At 36.7% G+C, this 23,176-nt stretch overlaps 1 protein-coding gene across 3 annotated transcripts in view; it reads right to left on the reverse strand.

Annotated features, from left to right (window-relative positions):
* The window catches only part of TOP3A (topoisomerase 3alpha), a 148,529-nt gene that overhangs the window by 106,622 nt on the left and 18,731 nt on the right, over positions 1–23,176 (reverse strand). For all 3 annotated transcript variants that reach the window (XR_016431952.1, XR_016431951.1, XM_090006501.1), the window contains exon 8: positions 15,933–16,016. Coding sequence is in view for 1 of the 3 variants with exons in the window: in XM_090006501.1 (XP_089862627.1) it covers positions 15,933–16,016 (84 nt within the window). In the remaining 2 variants the exon portion in view is untranslated. The remainder of the gene's footprint in view (positions 1–15,932; positions 16,017–23,176) is intronic.

The following is a 23,176-nucleotide window of genomic DNA, read 5'->3' on the forward strand; positions in this document are numbered from 1 at the left end:
ATAGGTGAAATGACAGAATTACCCCTATCGGGTATTACAAAATAAATATATATATTTATATATGTAGATAGACACATAGACATATATATATATATCATATATATGTGTATGTGTCGTAATCTATATATATATATATATAGATATATATATATATATAAACATACATCATATTTTAACACCCTCCCTCAAACACACGGTGAAATCACCGAAAGTTTGCTAAGGAGGAAGTAGAAGCGAGGCGATGGCAAAGTTTTGGTGAAGAAGTCCGCCAACTGATATTCGGTAGAAACATATGGGAGTTGAATGGTGCCCCATAAGAACTCATCACGAACATAATGACAGTTCATCTCAATATCCTTCGTTCGTTCATGAAAAGTGTGATTGTTAGCAATATAGATAGAGTTCTTGTTGTCACAACACAGCCTTGAAGGAGTTGAGAATGAGACACCCATATCTTTAAGTAAGCTTCTTAACCATATAATCTCAGTTGTGGTAGTGGTCATCGCACGATATTCTGCTTCGGTAGATGAGAGAGAAACTTTATGCTGCTTCTTACACCTCCAGGAGATAAGTGACTCACCAAGAAACACACAATAACCTGTGGTAGAAATACGATCATCGAGGTTACCCCCCCCCCAATCGGAGTCAGTATACGCAAGTAAAGTAAAAGGTGAAGAAGAGGATAAGAATACTCCCTTAGTTATGGAATTTTTTAAGTATCTGATAATCCTCATTACTGCTGCCATGTGAGTAGTAGTAGGAGCAGTCTGAAATTGGCTTGCACTATGCACTGCATGTGAAATGTCCGGCCTGGTGATAGATAAATATGTTAGAGATCCAATCAATTGACGGTAAGGCGTAGGGTCTGCTAAAGGAGTGCCATCACTGGCTCGCATCTTGGCATTGATCACTTCTGGAGTCTCCACCCTTTTGTCATCTGTCAGCCCAGACCTAGCAATAATGTTAGAGGCAAGTTTCATCTGAGATAGAACATACCCCTTGGGAGAGTACGCAACTTCAATTCCTAAGAAATACCTTAGAAAACCCAGGTCAGACATATCAAAATTTTTCTTAAGAATATTTTTAATAAGGTCAATACCTTTCTTATCATTACCTGTGATAATCATGTCATCAACATATAACAACAAAATTGTTATGTATTCATTAGAAGATTTAACAAACAAAGCAGTATCTGTGTAACATGAGGAAAAACCATTATCAAGAACTACTTTGCTAAAAAGATCATACCAAGCTTTTGGTGTTTGTTTAAGACCATAGAGAGCTTTGTTCAATTTTAGAATATTTTCTTTCCCAATTTCAAGACCCGGCGGAGGGTCCATAAGAACTTCACACAGAGTTCCATTTAGGAACGCATTTTTAACATCAAGTTGATATATCGGCCATTGTTTAATGGATGCTAAAGCAATTAGGGTTCGTACACTAGTCATTCTGGCTACAGAAGCAAAGGTTTCTTCATAATCAATCTCAAATTCTTGGGCGTAGCCTTTTGCAACCAAGCGAGCTTTGTATCTTTCAAGAGACCCATCACATTTGGTTTTGACTTTATATACCCATCTACACCCAATTGCCTTTTTTCCCAAAGGTTGAGGAATAATGCTCCAGGTTTGGGCTTTGTTAAGAGCCTCTAATTCGATTTTCATAGCTTCAATCCAATGTGAATGATCTTTAGCTTCCTTGAATGAGGTAGGCTCATGATACGAATGTATTAACATGAGACAAACCCTATAATTTGGAGAAAATGATTCATAAGACACAAATTTTTGTGGTGGCCTACTAGTACGAGAAGATCTCCTAGGTGGATCGTTGTCAATAGATTCTTCTAAAGAGAAGTCTTGAGAGTATCTGTCAATAGCAGGTTGATGTTCATTTCCTAACCGCCGGGCATATACATTTATATCATTAAGGTTTTCATTTTGGGAAACATTATCATGTTGTGGTATATCATTATAATGTAAGATGCCATCACAAGTAGTATCACAAATAATTGCCTCAGGGGACTCAATTCTAGGAGCTAAGTCAAATAGAAAAGAATAATCGATGTCTTCCCTAGATGTGTGGATATCGAAATCATTTTGTTCTTCAATGAAGTTTACATTTCTCGACACATACAGTTTATTGTTTCGAATATCATAGCATTTATAGCCTTTTTTATTCTCACCATAGCCAATGAACACACATTCAAGAGCTTTAGGTGACAACTTATCTTGTCCTTGACTAAGTACAAAACATTTGCAACCAAAGATTCTTAGTCTATTAAAATCTGGAGTAATTTTAAATAATTTTTCAAAGGGTGAAACATTTTTTAAAGAAGAAGAGGGCATATGATTTACAAGATATGTTGCGGTAAGAAGAGCTTCGGCCCAAAAGTTTTTAGGAACATTTTAGACACAAGAAGAGTTCTTGTGGTTTCGATTAAATGTCTATGTTTCCTTTCCGCAAGACCATTTTGTTGCGGAGTTTTAGGACAAGATCGTTGGTGCAAAATTCCATTTGTTTTAAAATAATTTTGAAAATCTTTAGACATGTACTCACCTCCTGAGTCAGATCTAAAAATGGCTATATTGTGAACAAGAGCGTGAAATTCTTTAAAATTAGTGAAGACATCGGAATTATTCTTGATAATGTAAACCCATGTGTATCTAGTAAAATCATCAATAAAAGAAACATAGTAAGAATAGCCCCCTTTGGACATAACGGGTGTCGGTCCCCATACATCGAAATGCACAAATTCAAAAGGCATTTTTGACACGAAATTACTATGTGAATATGAAAGAGAGTGGATTTTCCCAAGAATACAATCATTGCATGTAAATATATTTGTATTACAAAATTTTTCCAAAAACAAAAAAAGGTACAACTTGGAAATACTAGGGTGTCCAAGTCTCTTATGCCAAGTCTCAATATCTTTGGATTGAACATGATTACAAAATGATTTGGATGGCAAAGACAAAAAATCCATATAATAAAGGTCCCCTCTTCTATGGCCTTGCCCAATTCGCTTCCCGGACCGGAGATCCTGCACATAGCAATGGGTTGGTGAAAACGAGACATTACATTCAAAATCGATAATTTGAGAGACAGAAAAAAGATTTAAATTAAGTTTTCGAATAATTCGGATTTTCGAAACAAAAAAAATTTTGTTTTGGTCATAAGTTTTTTCAAGGTTTCCAATGCCTTCAACATTCAAAGATGTTCCATCGGCGGTGGATACATATGATTTGAATTTATTGAGACTTGGTTTTGACAAAAGTGATGCATTTGGAGTCATATGGAGAGGCACCCGAGTCAAGAATTCAAGAAGTCATACCTGGAAAGGAGGAGATGGCGGCACCGGAAGTGGAAGGTGAAGAGGAGCGTTCATCTTTATAAATTGTTGAAGAGTTTCGGTTAGATGAGTGATGGACTCCTTTATGTCACCATCCTTCTTTGAATCTTCAATGATGATTGGAAGAGTTTCCCCCACGGAAGTCACCTTCTTTTTGAATTTAGGGCAATCGGGACGAATATGGCCCGGTTCATTACAATTATGACAAATGATTTTTCTTCCTCCACCACCATTATTCTTCCAAAAATGTGGTGGTTTATATGATCTTACATTGTTGCCGAGTCTAAACACGGCATGCACTTCATCAACATCTTTTTTCAAGGCCAAACGGGTTTCTTCTTGACATAAGTTGGCCAAAATATCGCTTAGAGGAGTAGAGGCCCTATGAAGAAGAGATCCTCTAAGTTGCTCAAATTCGGGACGAAGCCCATGAATAAATTGAAAGAACCTCTATTTTTCCATTTGCTCTTGTCTCATGGCAATAGGACTTCCTTCCCATTGCGGTTCGAGAAGAACAAGCTCATCCCATAAAGAGGATAGGGCACTATAGTAGTCCCTAATACTCATATCACCTTGCTTGGTAGCTCTAACCTTTTCTTGTAGAAAAAAATGCCTAGCAAGGTCTCTTTGGGTGTACATGTCTTTCATAAAAAACCAAGTTTCATTAGCCTTTTTGAATTTTGCAAGATTTGCACAAATCTTCAATTCGACATTATTCATGAACCATGCTAAGATTTTAGCATGCTCACTTTCCCAATCTTCCATTTTAGAAGAGTAATCAAGAATAGCCTTTTCTTTTTCTTCTTCGTTCAATGCTTTTTCCTCATCTGCTTCAAACTTAGTTAACTTCAATTGTGGTTCCGGAATGGTTTCACATACGTAACCCCAAAGCTTTTTACCTTTGAGATTATTTTCCATAGCGACCGCCCACATGCGGTAATTGGTCCCATCCAATTTGAATGAGAGATCGATTTTTGCATCTTTGTTGGCCATTTATAGAAAAAGAATTTTTAAGACAACAGAGAGGAGAGGTATTACTTGTCAAGAGAGGATCCGATGAAGCCTTCTTCACTAAGGCTCTGATACCATGTAATGAAGTGCCAAATGAAATAGTCGAAGTCTCCAAGCGAAAGCACAGAAGCACGCACATACACAAGAGGCCACAAGTGGGCAAAATAAACCACAAAAAGTGGTCAAACACACAAAGAGGTAAAAAAACATATTTCACTCATAGAATGCTTCACAAGAAGCTTGAAGAATACATGGGGCTGTAATGAAACAAGGTACAATAGAACAATAGGGAAACAAACACAATGCCAACAAAGGGCTTTAATAAACTCACTTAAAGTTGGTCACTAATGGACCAAATACAATCTCAAAAGAGATAAAAATACAAAACAGCACAAGAGGCATACAAGCCTATAAGATGGGAAAAAACTCTAGAGAAAACCCTCAAATGCTTCTAAAAGCATTGAGGAATAACAAGGGAGTGAGGCTCTATTTATAGAGCCTCACTCCAACACATGGGAGGCAGTCCAACTCTTTGGACTGCCTTCCAACAGTCATTATTATGACTGTTGGGTGGCAGTCCAACGTCTAGTTGGACTGCTGCCCAACAGTCATATTTTGATTGTTGTGCACAACAGTCATATTTTTGACTGTTGTGCCTAAGTTGTATGGCAGTTTATTTATTTATTATAATGTTAAATTACATTTCAGTCCCTAGTGGACTGTACTATATGATAAAAGACAAAAATACCCTTATTGGGTATTTGGATACAATTTTATTTTTAACACTCCTCAAACTTATGGGAAAATCACCGAAAGTTTGCTAAGAAGATACAAAAATTGAGGTAGTGGAAGAGCTTTGGTGAAGAAGTTTGCAATCTGAAATTCGGACTGGACATATGGCAATGTAATGGTCCCCTTCAAATATTCTTCGCAAACATAGTGACAATCTATCTCAATGTGTTTTGTTCGCTCGTGAAATGTGTGATTGTTGGCTATATAGATGGCACTTTTATTATCACAGCATAGCTTTGAAGGTTCTGAGACATCAACACCCATATCGGAAAGTAGTGCTCTCATCCACACAACTTCAGTGGTTGTGGTAGTCATTGCCCTGTACTCAGCTTCCGTAGAGGATAAAGACACTTTCTGTTGTTTTTTGCATCGCCAAGAAATGAGAGAATCACCTAAAAATACACAAAAGCCAGTAGTTGAGTGACGGTTATTGGGATCTCCTCCCCAGTCAGAATCAGTGTAAGAAATAAGACTTAAAGATGAAAAAGAGGATAAGAATAGTCCTTTAGATATAATTTTCTTGATATATTGAACTATTCTTAATACTGCACTCATGTGGACGGTTGTGGGTGCATGTTGAAATTGACTTGCAGAATGTACGGCATGCGCAATATCTAGCCTTGTAATGGACAGGTACATCAACGATCCAATAAGTTGTCGATAAGGGATTGGATCATCTAATAATACTCCATCTTCAGCTCGCATTTTCGCATTTATTACTTCAGGAGTATCAGCATATTTTGTGTCCGTGATTCCTGAACGCTCAACAATATCAGCTGCAAACTTGATTTGAGATAAAATATATCCTCTTGGTGAGTAGGCTACTTCAATTCCTAAAAAGTATCTCAAAAAACCAAGATCAGTCATATCAAAAGATTTTTTAAGCAAAATTTTAATAGCTTCAATTTTCTTTTGATCATTCTCTGTGATGATCATATCATCAACATACAAAAAAAGAATGATCAATGAGGTACCTGTAGATCTCACAAAAAGAGCAGTGTCAGTGTAACAAGATTTAAATCCAAGTTTTAATATCGTACCACTGAACCGATCATACCACGCTTTAGGGGCTTGTTTAAGCCCGTATAGGGCTTTTTGAAGAAGAAGGACCATGTCTTTTTCAATAGACAGACCAGGGGGAGGATCCATATATACTTCTTCATTTAAGTTTTCGTTCAAAAATGCAATTTTAACATCTAACTGATATATCGGCCATTTTCGAATGGATGCTATAGCAACTAGAGTTTTAACTGTAGTCATACGAGCTACCGAGGCAAAGGTTTCTTCATAATCTATACCATATTCTTAAGAATATCCTTTTGCAACAAGTCTTGCTTTATATCTCTCAAAAGACCCGTCACTTTTTGTTTTAATTTTAAACACCCATCTACACCCTATTGTCTTCTTTCCGATAGAAAGAGGTTGAATTGCCCAAGTGTGAGCCTTATGTAATGCATCTAATTCAATTTTCATGGCTTCAACCCATTCGTTTATATTTTTGGCCTCGTTAAAGTTGGATGGTTCATGATAGGAATGAATGGCTAGAAGTCATGCCCTGTAGTTTGGTAAGAAGGATTCATATGAGACAAACCTACTTGGAGTTGGAGGCCTATGTGTTCGTTCTGACCTTCTAACACTAGTTTCTTCAGTATTTGTTAATTGATTATATCTGTCAAGGGCACATGGATGCTCCCCAGTATTTCGTCTAGAGTATTGAAGAAAATCTTGAGATGGTTCACTACTTGAGTCATTAATAGACTCAAAGGTTTCAATATCATTACTAATACCTTTATTGGGTAACAAATCAAATAAGAAAGCATACTCGGATTCTTTCTTAGGAACTTCAAAATCAAATCCACTGTCATTTTCTAGAAAGGTAACATTTCTAGAAACATAGAGTTTATCATTTGTTTTATCATAACATCGATATCCTTTTTTATTATCAGCATAACCAAGAAAGACACATTTTATGGCTTTAGGAGAGAGTTTGCTATATTTTTCAAGAAGCACGAAAAGGGGGCAGCTTCAATGAATTAAATCTTGCTCAAATAGCAGAAGCCGTCTCACAACTTCTTAAGGCTGCACCTTCTACATCCGGAGCTGCCATCTCTTCCTCGTCTCCTCCAGGTAAGACCTCTTGGATTCTAGACTCAGGTGCTTCTTTCCACGTGACTCATAATGAGTCTCTATTATCTGATTGCACTAAATCATATTTTTCATGTGTGTCAACTGCCGATGGTACCTCTTTAAAAGTCAAAAGCTTAGAAACCTTGATGATATTTCAAAAAAATTCTTTGTTCCAAAAGTGAGAGTCATTCCCAAACTGGATTTGAATCTTTTTTCGGTCTCTCAAATTGTTGACTATGGTTGTAAAGTATTCTTCTCATATAAGGCGTGTTGGGTGCAGGATCTCCAGTCAGGGAAGCTGATTAGGCAAGGCCATAGGCGAGAAGACCATTACTACATGGATTTCCTGTGTTTACCAAAATACTCATTTTGTAATCATGTCAAAGACATTAATATAGATCTTTGGCATAAAAGATTAGGACACCCAAGTATATCCAAACTATCTCTTTTTTCATTTTTGGAAAAATTTTGTAAAGATTAAAATTTTGTATGTGAAGATTGTATACTTGGAAAAATGCTCTGATACCATGTAATGAAACAAGGTACAATAGAACAATAGGGAAACAAACACAATGCCAACAAAGGGCTTTAATAAACTCACTTAAAGTTGGTCACTAATGGACCAAATACAATCTCAAAAGAGATAAAAATACAAAACAGCACAAGAGGCATACAAGCCTATAAGATGGGAAAAAACTCTAGAGAAAACCCTCAAATGCTTCTAAAAGCATTGAGGAATAACAAGGGAGTGAGGCTCTATTTATAGAGCCTCACTCCAACACATGGGAGGCAGTCCAGCTCTTTGGACTGCCTTCCAATAGTCATTATTATGACTGTTGGGTGGCAGTCCAACGTCTAGTTGGACTGCTGCCCAACAGTCATATTTTGACTATTGTGCACAACAGTCATATTTTTTATTGTTGTGCCCAACAGTCATATTTTTGACTGTTGTGCACAACAATCATAAATATGACTGTTGTGCCTAAGCTGTATGGTAAAAGACAAAAATACCCTTATTGGGTATTTGGATACAATTTTATTTTTAACAAGGGCCATGCCCCTTATTTATACACAGCAAGGGACCCAAGGAGGGGCTCCCATAGAGTCGTTGGAGGGGTCCAACGACTCTATGTGGACCCCTCTCAACTAAATAAAAAAAAGAAAAAGTAAAAAGTAAAATAAAAAAGAATAAAGGAAAAAAAGAAAGAAAAGAAAGCATATCAAAGATATGCGTGTACAGGTGAAATGACAAAATTACCCCTATCGGGTATTACAAAATAAATATATATATTTATATATGTAGATAGACACATAGACATATATACATCATATATATGTGTATGTGTCGTAATCTATATATATAGATATATATATATATATATAAATATACATCATATTTTAACAGCAACTACAGTTCTACGATTGTAAGCCTAATGAGGGCATAGAATGTGAAAGCTGGACTGGCAATGTGACACTGCCTTAATCGAGGGAAATCAGATTGAAACCAATTCAGACCAAGGTTTTAAAACCCGTGACTCGGAACTCGACTCGTTCTTTATTGACTCGTGACTCGTTGGGTCAACTCGGTGACTCGCACCGGGTTTTGTTAACTTTTGATTTTAAAAGAAAAACAATATATAATTTGTCTGAAACCATGTTTTTGATTTAACATAGTCTCCAAGTGTCTGTAAGAATATAAAAACAACTGCAAAGAGCTATAGAGGTTTGCTTGAATAATTGAATTTGATATCTATACAAGCACTTTGACTAATTCATGACTTGAATTAGAGGATTTGGTCACCATGAGTTCAGTCTGCTACTACCTAAGGTTCCTAAAATGGCCAATCATATATGCTAGCTTGTTTTAAAAGTTTTAATTCCCTCTCTAACAAATCCATAAATGTAAAACAGGGATATATGTGCATATTGAAAGTTTACAGAATGCCCAATATCAACATAAATAAGCAATTTTCTCATCTATAAAACTATGAAGGAAATATATTAATGGCACAACTATAAAAAGACTACTAATATTTGAATATGTGCAATGCTTGTTCACATAACAAATGGATGATGAAACCTAAATGTGACTTCCCATAGGCACAGTTGACCCGCCATATATAGTGAGAATCATTTCTTTAAAATATTTTGCTAGAATAAGTTGATAACACAGGGTGAACAGTAGTTCGAACAACATGGTGATTTTATTCTATGGATTTAAATGCTTTTTTATCTTTAAATGATTTTTATTTTTTTTTATACAAAATCTGGGGGTAACCCTTGTTAAAATATATGTACTTATATATTTCGAAACTGTAATTTGAAACTCAAAAAACAAATTTCAAACATCCCAAAACTCGCCCGAGTCAGGCCGAGTCAAGCCGAGTCAAGCCGAGTCAGGCCGAGTCAAGCCCGAGTTTTGGCAAACCGAGTTTGCCTTGCCGGGTTGATTCGCTGGAGGGGCGAGCCGAGCCGAGTCAGCTGAGTCAACGAGTTGACTCGGCGAGTTTTAAAACACTGATTCAGACTATCAAAGAAAGGCTATCAAAATAAAAAAGGGTAAGCCCAATGGAAGTGGTAGCAAGCATAGAACAATGGGCTATATGATCAAAGTGATCTTTGGCTTTGAATGTGGATCCAGTGCACGTAACTTATGGATACCAAATGGATCAACTTAACATCTGCTTCAGTTATTCGGGTCAACGACGGAATAAACTTGCTGTTCCAACTGCCAAAAGTTGAGTAAGTTCAAAGCTGCTATCTGATTGAAAACTTGTGGTGGCAATGAACCATAATGCCAACCACAAAAAGGCAATGCAAAACTTATGACTAATGAACAGTTAAGATATATGTATTGTTGGGTATGTATACAAATGTATACCTAGTGTACTTGGTATATCTTTTGTACTTCCTTTCATATATCATTTCCCTTTTATTTCTTTTGTTTTTTTTTGTATTCTAGGTATATCTATTGGGTGTTTAGTCAACAGACTGGGTGTTTTATAGATTGAGTATACTTAATAATACTGTTAGGGGTAGAATAGGAATTTCAATTTGTTTATTTCTTAGTCATTATTTAAATGGCCCTTTTTTGTATTCTTCTCTTTATTTTTATTTTTATTTTTATTTTTATCTTTGTCTTGGTCAGTTTATGTTGACCATATCTAGTCGTTGGCCTAGTCCTCTTTTTCCCTCTTTCTCTCTCATATATTTTGTGGGTGTGTTCATTTGTAAAGGGAGAGCGGATGGGTGTACATAGGGTGTGTGCTTGAGTGTATTGTAGTGAGGATGCTTTGTACATTTTTTGTTATTAATAAAATTATTTATTTTAATTTTAATTTTAATTTTTTCGTTCCTGTGAATGTACAATTATGTTATTCATTATTTTTGGTTATTTTATGCTTTAGTCCCTTTTTGTGTTTCATTGGTTATGTCTCAGATTTCGTGCCACTTCATGACATGAACACCATAAAGGGGCCAGAGGTAGAGGAGGCACTGGCAGACTGCGCAAGAAGTTGAAGTTGTTTTTGCATCGGTTCCAACTGATGGTGGGTGCTGCTCACAATTTCAGCTGAGCTCGACAAGGAAGGTGCACTAGCCTGAGAACCAATACTGCTCACATCAGATATATCAGGCTTTTCCTTGGAGCCATATTCCTCTACAAAAAAAGCTACTACTCCACCTTTCTTGAGCACTGGACATGAATTTTTCATGTATCCATAGCTCTTACAGTAACGACACTTGATGGAGCTCAAGCCACCACATCGTCCACTAGACCGACCTCCTGCTCTACCTCCACCTCAACCTCCAAACTGATGGATCATTGCAAGCACACTATCGGATGAAGGCTGACTACAAAGAGACTTGAGTTTAGTCTCTTCTGCAAGAAGTTCACCCAATGTCTGCACCATGGTAAGGAGAAAGGACTGATTGAGTGTTGTTGTGCACACCATCAAATTCGGAACGAGTGCCGTAAGAAAATCAATCACTTGCTTTTGGTCTTTGGCCTCAACATCCCGATTTTTTCATTCAGCACACCCATTGCATTTACAACACCTCAAAATTTCCAACATAGATGTCAAGGCATCTGATGCTTGTTGAAAGTGAAGTCATGAATGGACTTGCTCGCTTGCCTTAGAGACTACAGCTCTTGTAATGGGTACATCTTTGCCCAATTACACTACTCATACACTTGCTTCAAATAAGTCCAAGCATCTTTGGCAATTTCGTACTTTATGATATTCAATAAAATATTATATTCCACTAACCTCAACAACCATGATTTTACCTTGGCATTGTCCCTTTCCAAATCTACTACACTTGTCTCATAGTTGGCATCATCTGCATTAGGTTTAGACTTGGTCTCATCCAAGAAGCCAATGTATTCATACCCCGTAATCACCATTCGCATAAACTCTGCCCAATAGGCAAAGTTTGTCCCATCAAACTTCACGGGAAAGATATGTATGTTCTCCTTATCCATCTATACACACTCAGACCGCAACTACAATGTCAAACGGATGCACAAAAGCACCAACACACCCCATGTGCAGCTACTGAGCAAGGAGTTGGATAGGAGGCAGAGGGAGAGGAGGCAGCAGCTGACTGAGCAAGGAGTTGCAGCTACAGAATTTGTTGCATCTTCTCCAACAACAGAAGTTGACCACAACCTGATTGTTCTGAGGATCTCTCAGCTCATGAACAACAGACTGGACACCAATATCAGTGTGATCACCCTTAGCCTTAGTGTCGTCACCATCAAAAGATACTGCATAAGCTCCACCTTTCTTTTTATTGAGAGTTGGGCAAGAGTTTTTCATGTGACCAAAGCCCTTACAATAGTGACACTGAATAGACCTCAAGTCACTTCTTCTACCAGCTCTTCCACCACCTCTACCACCAAATCTGCCATCAGACTGCCAAGGAACTGCCATAACATTGACACTAGATGAGTAGGTTCCAAAAGACTTTATCTTAGTCTCTTCTGCAATCAATTCTGCTAGAACATTGGTGACTGAGGGCAAAAGAGGTTGATGCAATATGGAACCCCATCAAACTCTGGTCGAAGTGTCATAAGGAACTAAATAACCCAAGATGGTTCCTTGCGTTGATCAAGAATCTCCAAACAAGTTTGACATCAGGTGCACTTCTCACACATTGCACACTTCTCGCATTTTATTTTGCAGTCCATGAGTACAAGTGCATCACAAACTCTTTGCAGGTCAGAATAGAATTCAAATGACTTGTTTCATGACGCATACCATTTAATTCTTTAGTGAGCTAGTATTGCTAGCCCGATTCTCTTGCTTGTAAACTTGTTTGAGATATGCCCATACTTTTTTAGCCTCTTGAAATTTTGAGATATTCATAATGATCCTCTGTTCTACTGAACCTAACATCCAAGCCTTCACTCAAGCATTATTTACTATCAATTTGTCCTATCACGGGCATAGATCTTTTCGCAAACCCTCGACACGCAAGACTGCCCAGTCTGACTGGCCTAACGGCCAAAGGTTGTGCACCAACACTTTTCCATGTGCTAAATCATTTCATTGGCTCTGTGCACAGCCGCCTCACGGAAGCTGATCAAGCACATCTCCAAATGAGTATTCTATCTTGTCCATGCCACTTATGTGCATAGTCGTCCCATACCGGCTAGCAAGTGCACGGATGCCTTAGCCTCGCATGCCATGGGGCATATCGCGACTCAATGGGAACGCCCAAGAATAACCTCGCCACAGAAGGGACAAGGCCTTGCGACCCCAGTCTGAAGACTGGTTGATGATTGTATGTCATAGCGAAGAGCACCACCCAGACTCGTTCATCGACCCCTAGGCATTTACTCGCCTAGCTTCAAGTCACCATACTCGGTTTGAATCACCTAAGGTGATACCTGAAGGAATTAGCCATAACCCACACGCACTCCCGTGCATCCAAACGCTGGGCGTGCGTGAAAAATTCAACCAAGTCAAGAGATCCTTAACCAAAGCTCCAAAGGCAACATCCTCTTATCCACTGATGTTGATTAACCAAACAGCATTCCATATTTGTGCCACCATACACTGTCGCACCAATGATAATATTGTTGCCTATCGCATGTCATGCTACCACCGCACATCACCGATCAAGCCAACACATACCGCATGTTCCTACACTCAATGCATTTTCTACTCAGTAGAGCTCCACACTGCACATGCCCCATTCCGAAGGCTCAATCCGGAACACTTCCAATAGTTTCATATAATCATCATTTGTAGGCTTCGGTTCCACCAAGCCCCTTTCCAACAATTACGGTTGTCATAAAATCAACCCAATATGTATAGTCTATCTCTTACCACTTCACTAGGACAATCTAAATTCCTTTTTTTTTTCAAACCTCCCAACTACAAAGTGAAATAGCCCCACAAAGCACTACCAATGCCAAGGAGCCAGACGATGTGCAGCAGCCACAACAACAGTATCACTTGCTGCACATAGATGCCAAAGCAGCATAAACAAGCCAAATATGCTATATAGAGAACAGCTTCACAATACGCAGTCAATATATATCTTATGAAAAACTCCCAAAACAGAATACTCAATTACACTATCAAGACCCAAGAGGCAATGAGTCACAACTCAAAAATGTGAATACGCTTCGGATTTCATGCAGCCAATACCCAAAACATGCATTAAACATGCTCAGCAGACCATTGATACACAAAAACACAAACCCAAGCAGTCAATCATACTACAGAAGTTCAAAGCAGAGTGGGTCAAAACACAAAACAGTTGATTTCCTTCATATTTCATGCATTCAGTACCCAAAGTATGTATTCAACATGTTTAACAGACCAAACTTGCATCAATACAAGTCATTCTCAAACTCAATAGCTATAACAGCACCTAACTCATTTACCGCTAGCCATATACATTCCAAGAAATCTCAAAACTTCCTGTAAATCACAAAATAAGGCACCAAAATCACACCCAACAGTCTTCAAGCATAAAAACAACCTGAATGGAAACTTTTAGGGCAACCCAACTCCACCGATAAAATCAGAACAACCAAAAATATCAAATCTAAACAATATTCACCATAAAACTCAAAATATTGAAAAATTTGTAGAAAATCGGATATATGTCTGATTACCACATTTTCTTATTCAGTGATCTTATAAAATCATCCGCTATCAAAGCCCTAAATCAAATCAAGCAAACTGCAACCTTCACCGAGACATGCTAATGTCAGAATCTTGAGAACTGTGCCCACAAGAGAAATGCTAACAGTCCCAGAATGAAGCGTTTGATATTCTCCTTCCAATCTCAGATGACCTCTTGTTGAATATGCAATGGCTCTAACACCATATTCGAAGTAGAATCGTGCATTAGGGTTTCTCAAAGAAGGCACAAAGAAGAAGTAAAGAACAACTTCATTAGAAAGTAAAACTGAAGAGAGAATACACTTTATGGAAGTCGACACCCTAGATGCCACTAACAGATAAAATTTGTTGACCCCATAACTACATGAAATCATGCTATGTACAGAGAAACATGGTAAAGGAGTAGCACAAGGGACTAGTAATACATATGATACATAACCATTACACTGTTCAACAGAATGAAGATGTCAGCACCTTCTCCTCAAGCTGCTGCCACCCGGACATGTGAATCTATCTATAAAATATTATTCATTTATTTACATAAATACATATATATATATATGTGTGTGTGTGTGTATGTGTATGTGTATGTGTATGTGTATGTGTATGTGTATGTGTATGTGTATGTGTATGTGTATGTGTATGTGTATGTGTATGTGTATATATAGAGGGAGAAAGAGCATGTGTGTGTGTGAGAGAGAGAGAGAGAGGAAGGACAGTTTCACTAAGCATCTCATTGTCAATTTAAAACTCTGTAACACAATGTTCCACTTATCATGGATAACCCCCATGATATATCCAGGACCATTGTGCAACAAATATGCTGTAGCAATCTTAAAATTCAATTTGGAGACTCTTCTAAGCCCAAGCATTTTAAAGCATAATGTAAATAAAAGAGATAGACATTTTTTAAATGTGAAAAGAATAAAGGAGGGAAATCGTGTTTAAAATGTAAGAAAAGTAAAAAACTGAAGGATAATATCATGATATTATCAAAAATATTTTAAATGTTTTGGAAATACTGTGATATTTTACCTATTTAACTTTTTACCATATCACAACAATATCATGATATTTTCAAAATATCAGCAATATCTATGACAATGTCCCAAACCATCTTGTACGGATAATATATAAATTGTCACCATAAATTTCTGCTCTGAACTTCATATTAGATAGTAAAAGTGGTAAGTCTGCAACTTTAATAGAAAACAGTGCATGACATCACCTCTAGGAATTGTGCATTCAATCTAACAAGTACTTGAGTTAGTCAACTTTTAAAGGTTTTGACATGTGCAGTTTGTTGTTTATCAGTGTCTTTTATTGGAAATGACTGCTAAAACATATGGAATGCACAATATACATTTCAAAAACATGCAACATTTCATGGTGAATAGCTATAGAGGCAAGAATAAAATACAGAGATGTAATCAACGTGTGTGCAAACTGAAAACCACCCTATGGATGTTGAAACTTGAAACACAACTTTACTTTTTAAAAGCACTGTTACCAACATGTAAATTTGTGTTAACCGAGAAACTATCAGTCTCTGTTCGGGGATAACTGATGAATCCAGCTTGATAAAGGTCCTCAGCCACCTGGGGAGAAAAAATAAAATACTACCTATTATGTTTCTCAAATGTGTTGTGAGTGTTACAAAATCAAGATATTCTCAAGTAGATAATATCATACAGTTAATTTGATTAGATTAAAGAATATCTGATACGAAAAGAGAATGGAAGCCTCAAGAAAGTGCATGAAACTCATCTCCATTTTAATGACACAACAATGGAAGATGTTGAGGGGAGGGGAGAGAGAGATATTAAATGTACATTATATAATTGTTTTTGTACATATTATATATATGTATACATGTGTATACATATTAATGTATGTATGTATATATATATATATATATATTGAGTGAGTGGTAGCAGCACAACCCTTAATTGGGCAGCTACCGATGGAATGCATGTGGCCATCCAATCGTCCATAACAGGCATTACGGACAGCCACAAAAAAATGCGAAAAGGGGCAAAACGGCAGTTTTTGACTGCGCTAATGGACCTTTAGCGCCGGTCAAAAACCACTGCTAAAATGCTAAAACGTGCAGATAGCATGTTTTAGGGTTTATTGCGCTGGCCATCCATCAAGCCCCATGATGGACGGCCAGCGCAATTGCACAGGCAGCTATGCACTTAAGGGTTGTACAGCTACCACCTTTTTCATATATATTATATTATCTTTTATTTGTTTAGTTGTGTAGAATAGGAATTACTTTCTTTTTTTATTTCTCTTGTTTTGTTTTTTGTATATTAATCAACTTAGGTTGACTAGCCGTTAGACTAGTCTAATGGCTAGTTGGCCTCCATTGTGTGTATATATAGGGGACCTTCCCCTCTTATTGTTTAATTCATATTTTGTGCATTTTAAGTGTGATTAATATAATTAATATTTTTTACTTTGTGAGTGTTCTCTTGCCCTTAGTTGCTTGTGCTATTGGCCTTCTTGGCTAGTGTTTATGCCCTTAGTGGCTTTGTATGTGCTCCCTTCCTACTTCATCGCATGGTATCAGAGCCTCGTACTCTTGAACCTTAAAAATCTAGAGATCGAAGTGCTCGTGTGACCGTGAGTATTGTGGATCGTGTGATCGTGTGCTTGCAGATCGCGTGCTCTTGAAGATCTTGAGATCAAAGTGTTTGTGTGCTCGAGCTTCCTCTACCATCTTATCTTCTTTGTGTTCATCTTTTTGCCACCATGGATGACAAGGAGACCATAGCCGCCATTTCAGTGACACTCAGCGACACCAAATATGTTATGTGGGCATTCATTGTGAAGCACCACATATGGGGCAAAGGTCTATGGGGGCTAGTGGATGGTTTCAAAAAGGAACCTAAATTAGTCATCACCAAGGTCAATAATGGGAAGGAGGTGGCTCTCCAAGGAGAAAAAATGAATACAGTGGTAACGGAGTATGAAAAGAAGTGGAAGGAATGGAAGATGGGTCATTTAAAAATTATGTCATGGCTCATCAATAGTGTGAACATCAACAAATGCTCAAGTTTGCCCAAGTTTGACTACGCCAATGAAACTTGGAAATACCTTTGTGATATGTATTCTCTCAAGAATATTGCACGTGTGCAATCTCCAAGACAAAGTAAGGACGACAGCGCAAGGGGATATGAGCATTTGTGAATATCACAATCTATGTCCCTCCTTTGGTATGAACTCGCTCTTCTTGAGCCTAAATTTCATTATTTGATGGACATAGAGCTTTGTAAGAAGCAAATTCAAGCAGAACACTTTTATCAATTTATTAATGGTCTTAGGCCCGAGTTTGAGACAACCAAATTCACTATAATTCATAGGGAGAGTATCCCCACTATAGTTGAAACATTGGAAGAGTTAACTATGGAGGATAATACTCAAGAAGAATGCCTTCAAGAACGAAGATATTGTGTAATCAACTGTCTCTAAAGAGCCATTTGAATTGGCGCATTCGAACGTATGAGGTCCTGCACTCGTAATATCTAAAGGTGGTGCTTCGTATTATGTGAATTTTGTTGATGACTATAGTAAACACACTTGGATATATTTCCTTAGACTCAAATGTGATGCATTCTCTTGTTTTCAAAAATTTCATAATCTTGTCAAATATCATTTCAAGACTAACATTAAAATTTTTAGAACAAACTCAAAGGGAGAGTTTTTATCCAATGATTTTAAAAAATATTTTGACCAACATGGCATTTTTCATCAAAGACCTTGCCCAAAAACACTCCAACAAAATGGTTTAGCCAAAAGAAAATATTGTCATATCATTGAAACCACAATAATTGTTCTTATTTTGAAAAACATTCCTAAGAACTTTTGGGTCGAGACCGCTCTTACAACGGCCAACCTAATCAATAGAATGCCTTCTTTCTCGTTAAATAATGTAACTCCCATTGAAAAATTATTCAAAATTAGTCCCAATTATAAAAGATTAAGGATTTTTAGTTGTAAATGTTTTGTGCTCACCAATAAAAATGATAAACTTTTCCCAAAAAGTCATTCCATGTGTTTTGTTAGGTTTTGCAAAAAACCAAAAAAAAAAGCACATAGGTGTCATGACATCAAAAATGACAAATTATATGTTTCAAGAAATATTACGTTTTCTCGAAAACGAAAATGGATTTGTTAAACTTGAGTACAAGAAAAATTATGAGTACTTTCTCTTTGATTTAGTTAATAAGCATGGTGATTGTGATCAAAATGAACATGATGGTAATGTTGATATTCATGATAATAATGTGCATGAGAATGATAAAGTTGATTTTTGTGTGCATGAGAATGATAATGTTGATAATGATGTGCACGAGAATGTTATTGAACCTCATCATGATATTCAAGTCTATACCTGTCATAATGTTGATCATCCTCCATGTGCCTTAGAAAGGTATTCCAAAAAACAAAACTTAGGAAAACCTAGCATTAGAAGATCAACTAGGATATTCAAGGCACCTAGTAGGTTTGTGTCTGTTAACAAATATAAATATACATAGATATAAATGTACATATATATATAGACATATGTCATAGATAATGTAACTAGGAATAGTCTCTTTAAGGTTTTTCTCTTTTTTGGTTGCATTTAAACTAGTCAACATAGGGAACTGTTGGTGTCTCAACGGTTCTATTTAGAGTCGTTGGGGTCTCAACGACTCTCTATGGCCTCCTTCACTTGTGTATAAATATGGGGCAAAGCCCTACTACAAGGTAATGCATCTTGCATTTGTTGAGATAAATAAAATCATTATTTTTTATCTCTTGTTTTTATTTCTCTTTAGTAGGTGTTTGTGAGAGAACCCATTTTGTGGTTCTTTGAGTGTTCATTTTGGTATTTTGTTGGAACTCGCTTGAGTGTCCGCTATTGGTGATTGAGTGAACATCTTTGAAGGAACTCATTTTCTTACATGGTATCAGAGCTTAGTGATCAAGCTGAAATTATTTTTGGTACATTGGGAAGTGTGTCACTCCAAATTTGAAAGTGTTGAAGCTCTCTTGCAATTCCTATTCGAAGTGCTCGTGATTGGTGGCATTTGCTTGGTGGTAGAGTGTTCGTGACTTTCACCCTTACTCTCGTTCTTTTATCTCCTCTTTCTCTATTCTTTTATTTTGTCTTATCCTTGCAAAAATGGATGACAAAGAAAATGTCACAATAAAACCCATTAAGCTCAATGATTCAAACTATGTAACATGAGCTTCAATTATGAAGCATCTTATATGGGGAAAAGGGTTGTGGGGATTAGTGGATGGTACCGATCTAGAACCCAAATTAATCCTTACCAAAGTAGAAGGTGAGAAAGAGGTACTTCTTACGAAGGTTGAGAAAAATAAAGCAATGACCACTTATGAGAAAAATTTGAATGAATGGAGAATGGGACATGCCAAGATTATGTCTTGGCTCGTTAGTAGCATTGACATTGAGAAGTGTTAAAGTCTTGCTAAATCCGAACACGCAAACAATGCATGGGATTATCTTAAGAGAATGTATTCTCTTAAAGATATTGCACATGTGTGCAACTTGCAAGATAAGATACGGAATATGGTTCAAGAAGACAAAAGTATTAGAGAATAATATAATGGTTTGTCCGGACAAGGGAAGAGTTGGCTATTCTTGAACCAAAGTGCCATTGTCCGGAAGATATAGAACTCCGTCAAAATCAAATAGATGTGTAGTACTTTTACCAATTTATTAATAAATTGAGATCGGAATTTGAATCCACCAAATCCACTCTTCTCCATCAAGGGAAAGTCCCTTCGATAAAAGACACGATAAAAGAATTAAGTATAGAGAAAAATAAGCTTAAAAAGTAAATCTCTAAGAATGACGATGACTCGATTCTAGCCATATCTAGACTGGAAAACTATGTTTGTACCTACAACCCACCACACTATGAAAGCCAAATGATGAGAAGCAAGGCAATGAGTATCAAAGAAAGAAAGTTATTTGCTACTATTGTTGTGAACCGAGACATGTAAAAATATATTGTCCTAAATTGAAGAAACCTTATGAGAAGAAGGTTGAATTTGTTGGACCTCCACACGAGTCAAAAGAACCATCTATTGGAAACATGTCCTTAACACAATTATTGGCGGCTCTTCAACCTCTACTCAAACAGAAAAGAATACTCATTTATTTTTTAGTTTTCTCAATTTCAAAAAAAACTTTCTTTTTCTAAAAAAGATACATTCCTTGAAACATAGTCTTTTAGTTTTAAAGTCAAAACATATGTAGCCTTTTTGATTATTTGCATCAGTGTTTTAAAACTCGCCGAGTCAACTCGTTGACTCGGCTCGGCTCGCCCCTCCAGCGAGCCAACCCGACAAGGCAAACTCGGTTTGCCAAAACTCGGGCTTGACTCGAGCTTGACTCGGCCTGACTCAGCTTGACTCGGGCGAGTTTTGGGATGTTTGAAATTTGTTTTTTGAGTTTCAAATTACAGTTTCAAAATATAAAAGTACATATATTTTAACAAGGGTTACCCCCAGATTTTGTATAAAAAAGAAAATAAAAATTATTTAAAGATAAAAAAGCATTTAAATCCATAGAATAAAATTGCCATGTTGTTCGAACTACTGTTCACCCTGTGTTATCAACTTATTCTAGCAAAATATTTTAAAGAAATGATTCTCACAATATATGGCAGGTCAACTGTGCCTATGGGAAGTCACATTTAGGTTTCATCATCCATTTGTTATGTGAACAAGCATTGTACATATTCAAATATTAGTAGTCTTTTTATAGTTGTGCCATTAATATATTTCCTGCATAGTTTTATACATGAGAAAATTGCTTATTTATGTTGATATTGGGCATTCTATAACTTTCAATATGCACATATATCTCTGTTTTACATTTATGGATTTGTTAGAGAGGGAATTAAAACTTTTAAAACAAACTAGCATATATGATTGGCCATTTTAGGAACCTTAGGTAGTAGCAGACTGAACTCATGGTGACCAAATCCTCTAATTCAAGTCATGAATTAGTCAAAGTGCTTGTATAGATATCAAATTCAATTATTCAAGCAAACCTCTATAGCTCTTTGCAGTTGTTTTTATATTCTTACAGACACTTGGAGACTATGTTAAATCAAAAACATGGTTTCAGACAAATTATATATTGTTTTTCTTTTAAAATCAAAAGTAAACAAAACCCAGTCCGAGTCACCGAGTTGACCCGCCGAGTCACGAGTCAATAAAGAACGAGTCGAGTTCCGAGTCACGGGTTTTAAAACCTTGGTTTATACATAATTTCTCATCGATATTTTAAATTTTTTTTGTGTTTATTTCGGTTTCATATTCACATTGGATCTTCGATTTCATTTTATACATTTCCTTACATACGGATAATTGGCGAAGCCTCATAATGGCATCACTAATTCACCCAGATTTTGCATTTCGATCTACTTTCGGGTTTGCTTTCGTTTCCCCTTTTCATTTTGGTTCCCTTTCTTTTCTTTTCTTTTCTTTTCTTTTTTTTATCCCCTGTTCACATTTTAAATTCTCTCCCGGTTTCTGATCTCTTGATTATGTTTTGATATATCGTGTGGTTTTTGATTCCCCTTTTTTTCATGCTGATTTTAATTATTTGTTCATGTCTTGACTTATTGTTCATATTTGATTCACTGCTTCATACTGGTGATTTATTCTCACTTTCTTCTTTTGACCTTATACTCTCAACTTAAAACTGTCCATTTGCATTACTGATCTCCTGTGTCAATTCTTGTTTTCAATTTGTACTTAATCTTTTGTTTTCCATGGCATCATCATCATCAATCTACCCATTTGTATTTGGCTCAACCCTGTTTAAATCAGTATCATCCCATCTGTATATAGCCTCAATATCATTTTTACAACCCATTACGTTTTTCTCTTTTTCGTTCTTTTAGATCATACTAATCATTAGGTAGTTTCCTCTCTCACTGCATTTCATTTACTTTAGGACTCATCGTCACGCTTTCGTGCTTAGGCCACTTGTAAATAATCGAAGATTCGCTCCCCACCATTTGCAAAGGAGCAGACGAAGCAAAGAAGAGTGTTCACGCATAACACTCGCTTTTGATGTGAGTGTGTGTGTCTTAAGGCTCCAAAGAAGGGAGACATTGGCATATATAGAAAGGAGATATCGAAGAGGGGAGTTTAATTTTGAGGAAGACAACAAGTTTTACATCTTAGGAATTCCTGATAATGGCACATCATTTGATGAAAGTTTTTCTACAAATCCTAGAGATTGCAACATTATCTAGAGTTATGAAGAGATCGGATGAAAGAGCTTGTGTAATTGGCCATAGAGGGGAAAATTTCTTAAAAACAAGCTAGTCTAAGATTGGAGCAGAATATTCAGCTGAATCGAGTATGTGGGCGTGTTTGCAGCATTAAACTGTGGTATAATTGCATTTAGGATGTTGTCCTGTCCATAAGTTACGTTCTTGATAAAGCCATCTGACATTACGATTTTTAAGGTAATTAATTTATTTGCAGCTACAGATGCGCATGTGTGGTTACTAGTTTTAACGATCAATCAGGATGGTTGGTACATTTGCTTGGCCTCTTGAATTCACTATCTTCATGAAACTGTGCAGGGTTCATCTGAGTGGCAGAAGCACTACTCTTGAACGTCATATTTTTTTTTAAACCAACTTGATAAAATCCGCTGCATCTCTCTCCCTCTGTGGATCTAAACAGACGTTGCTGCTAAACCATTGGAATT

This window comes from Nuphar pumila, chromosome 5 (genome assembly GCF_984573655.1).
Source record: "Nuphar pumila chromosome 5, dmNupPumi1.hap1.1, whole genome shotgun sequence".
NCBI lineage: Eukaryota > Viridiplantae > Streptophyta > Magnoliopsida > Nymphaeales > Nymphaeaceae > Nuphar > Nuphar pumila.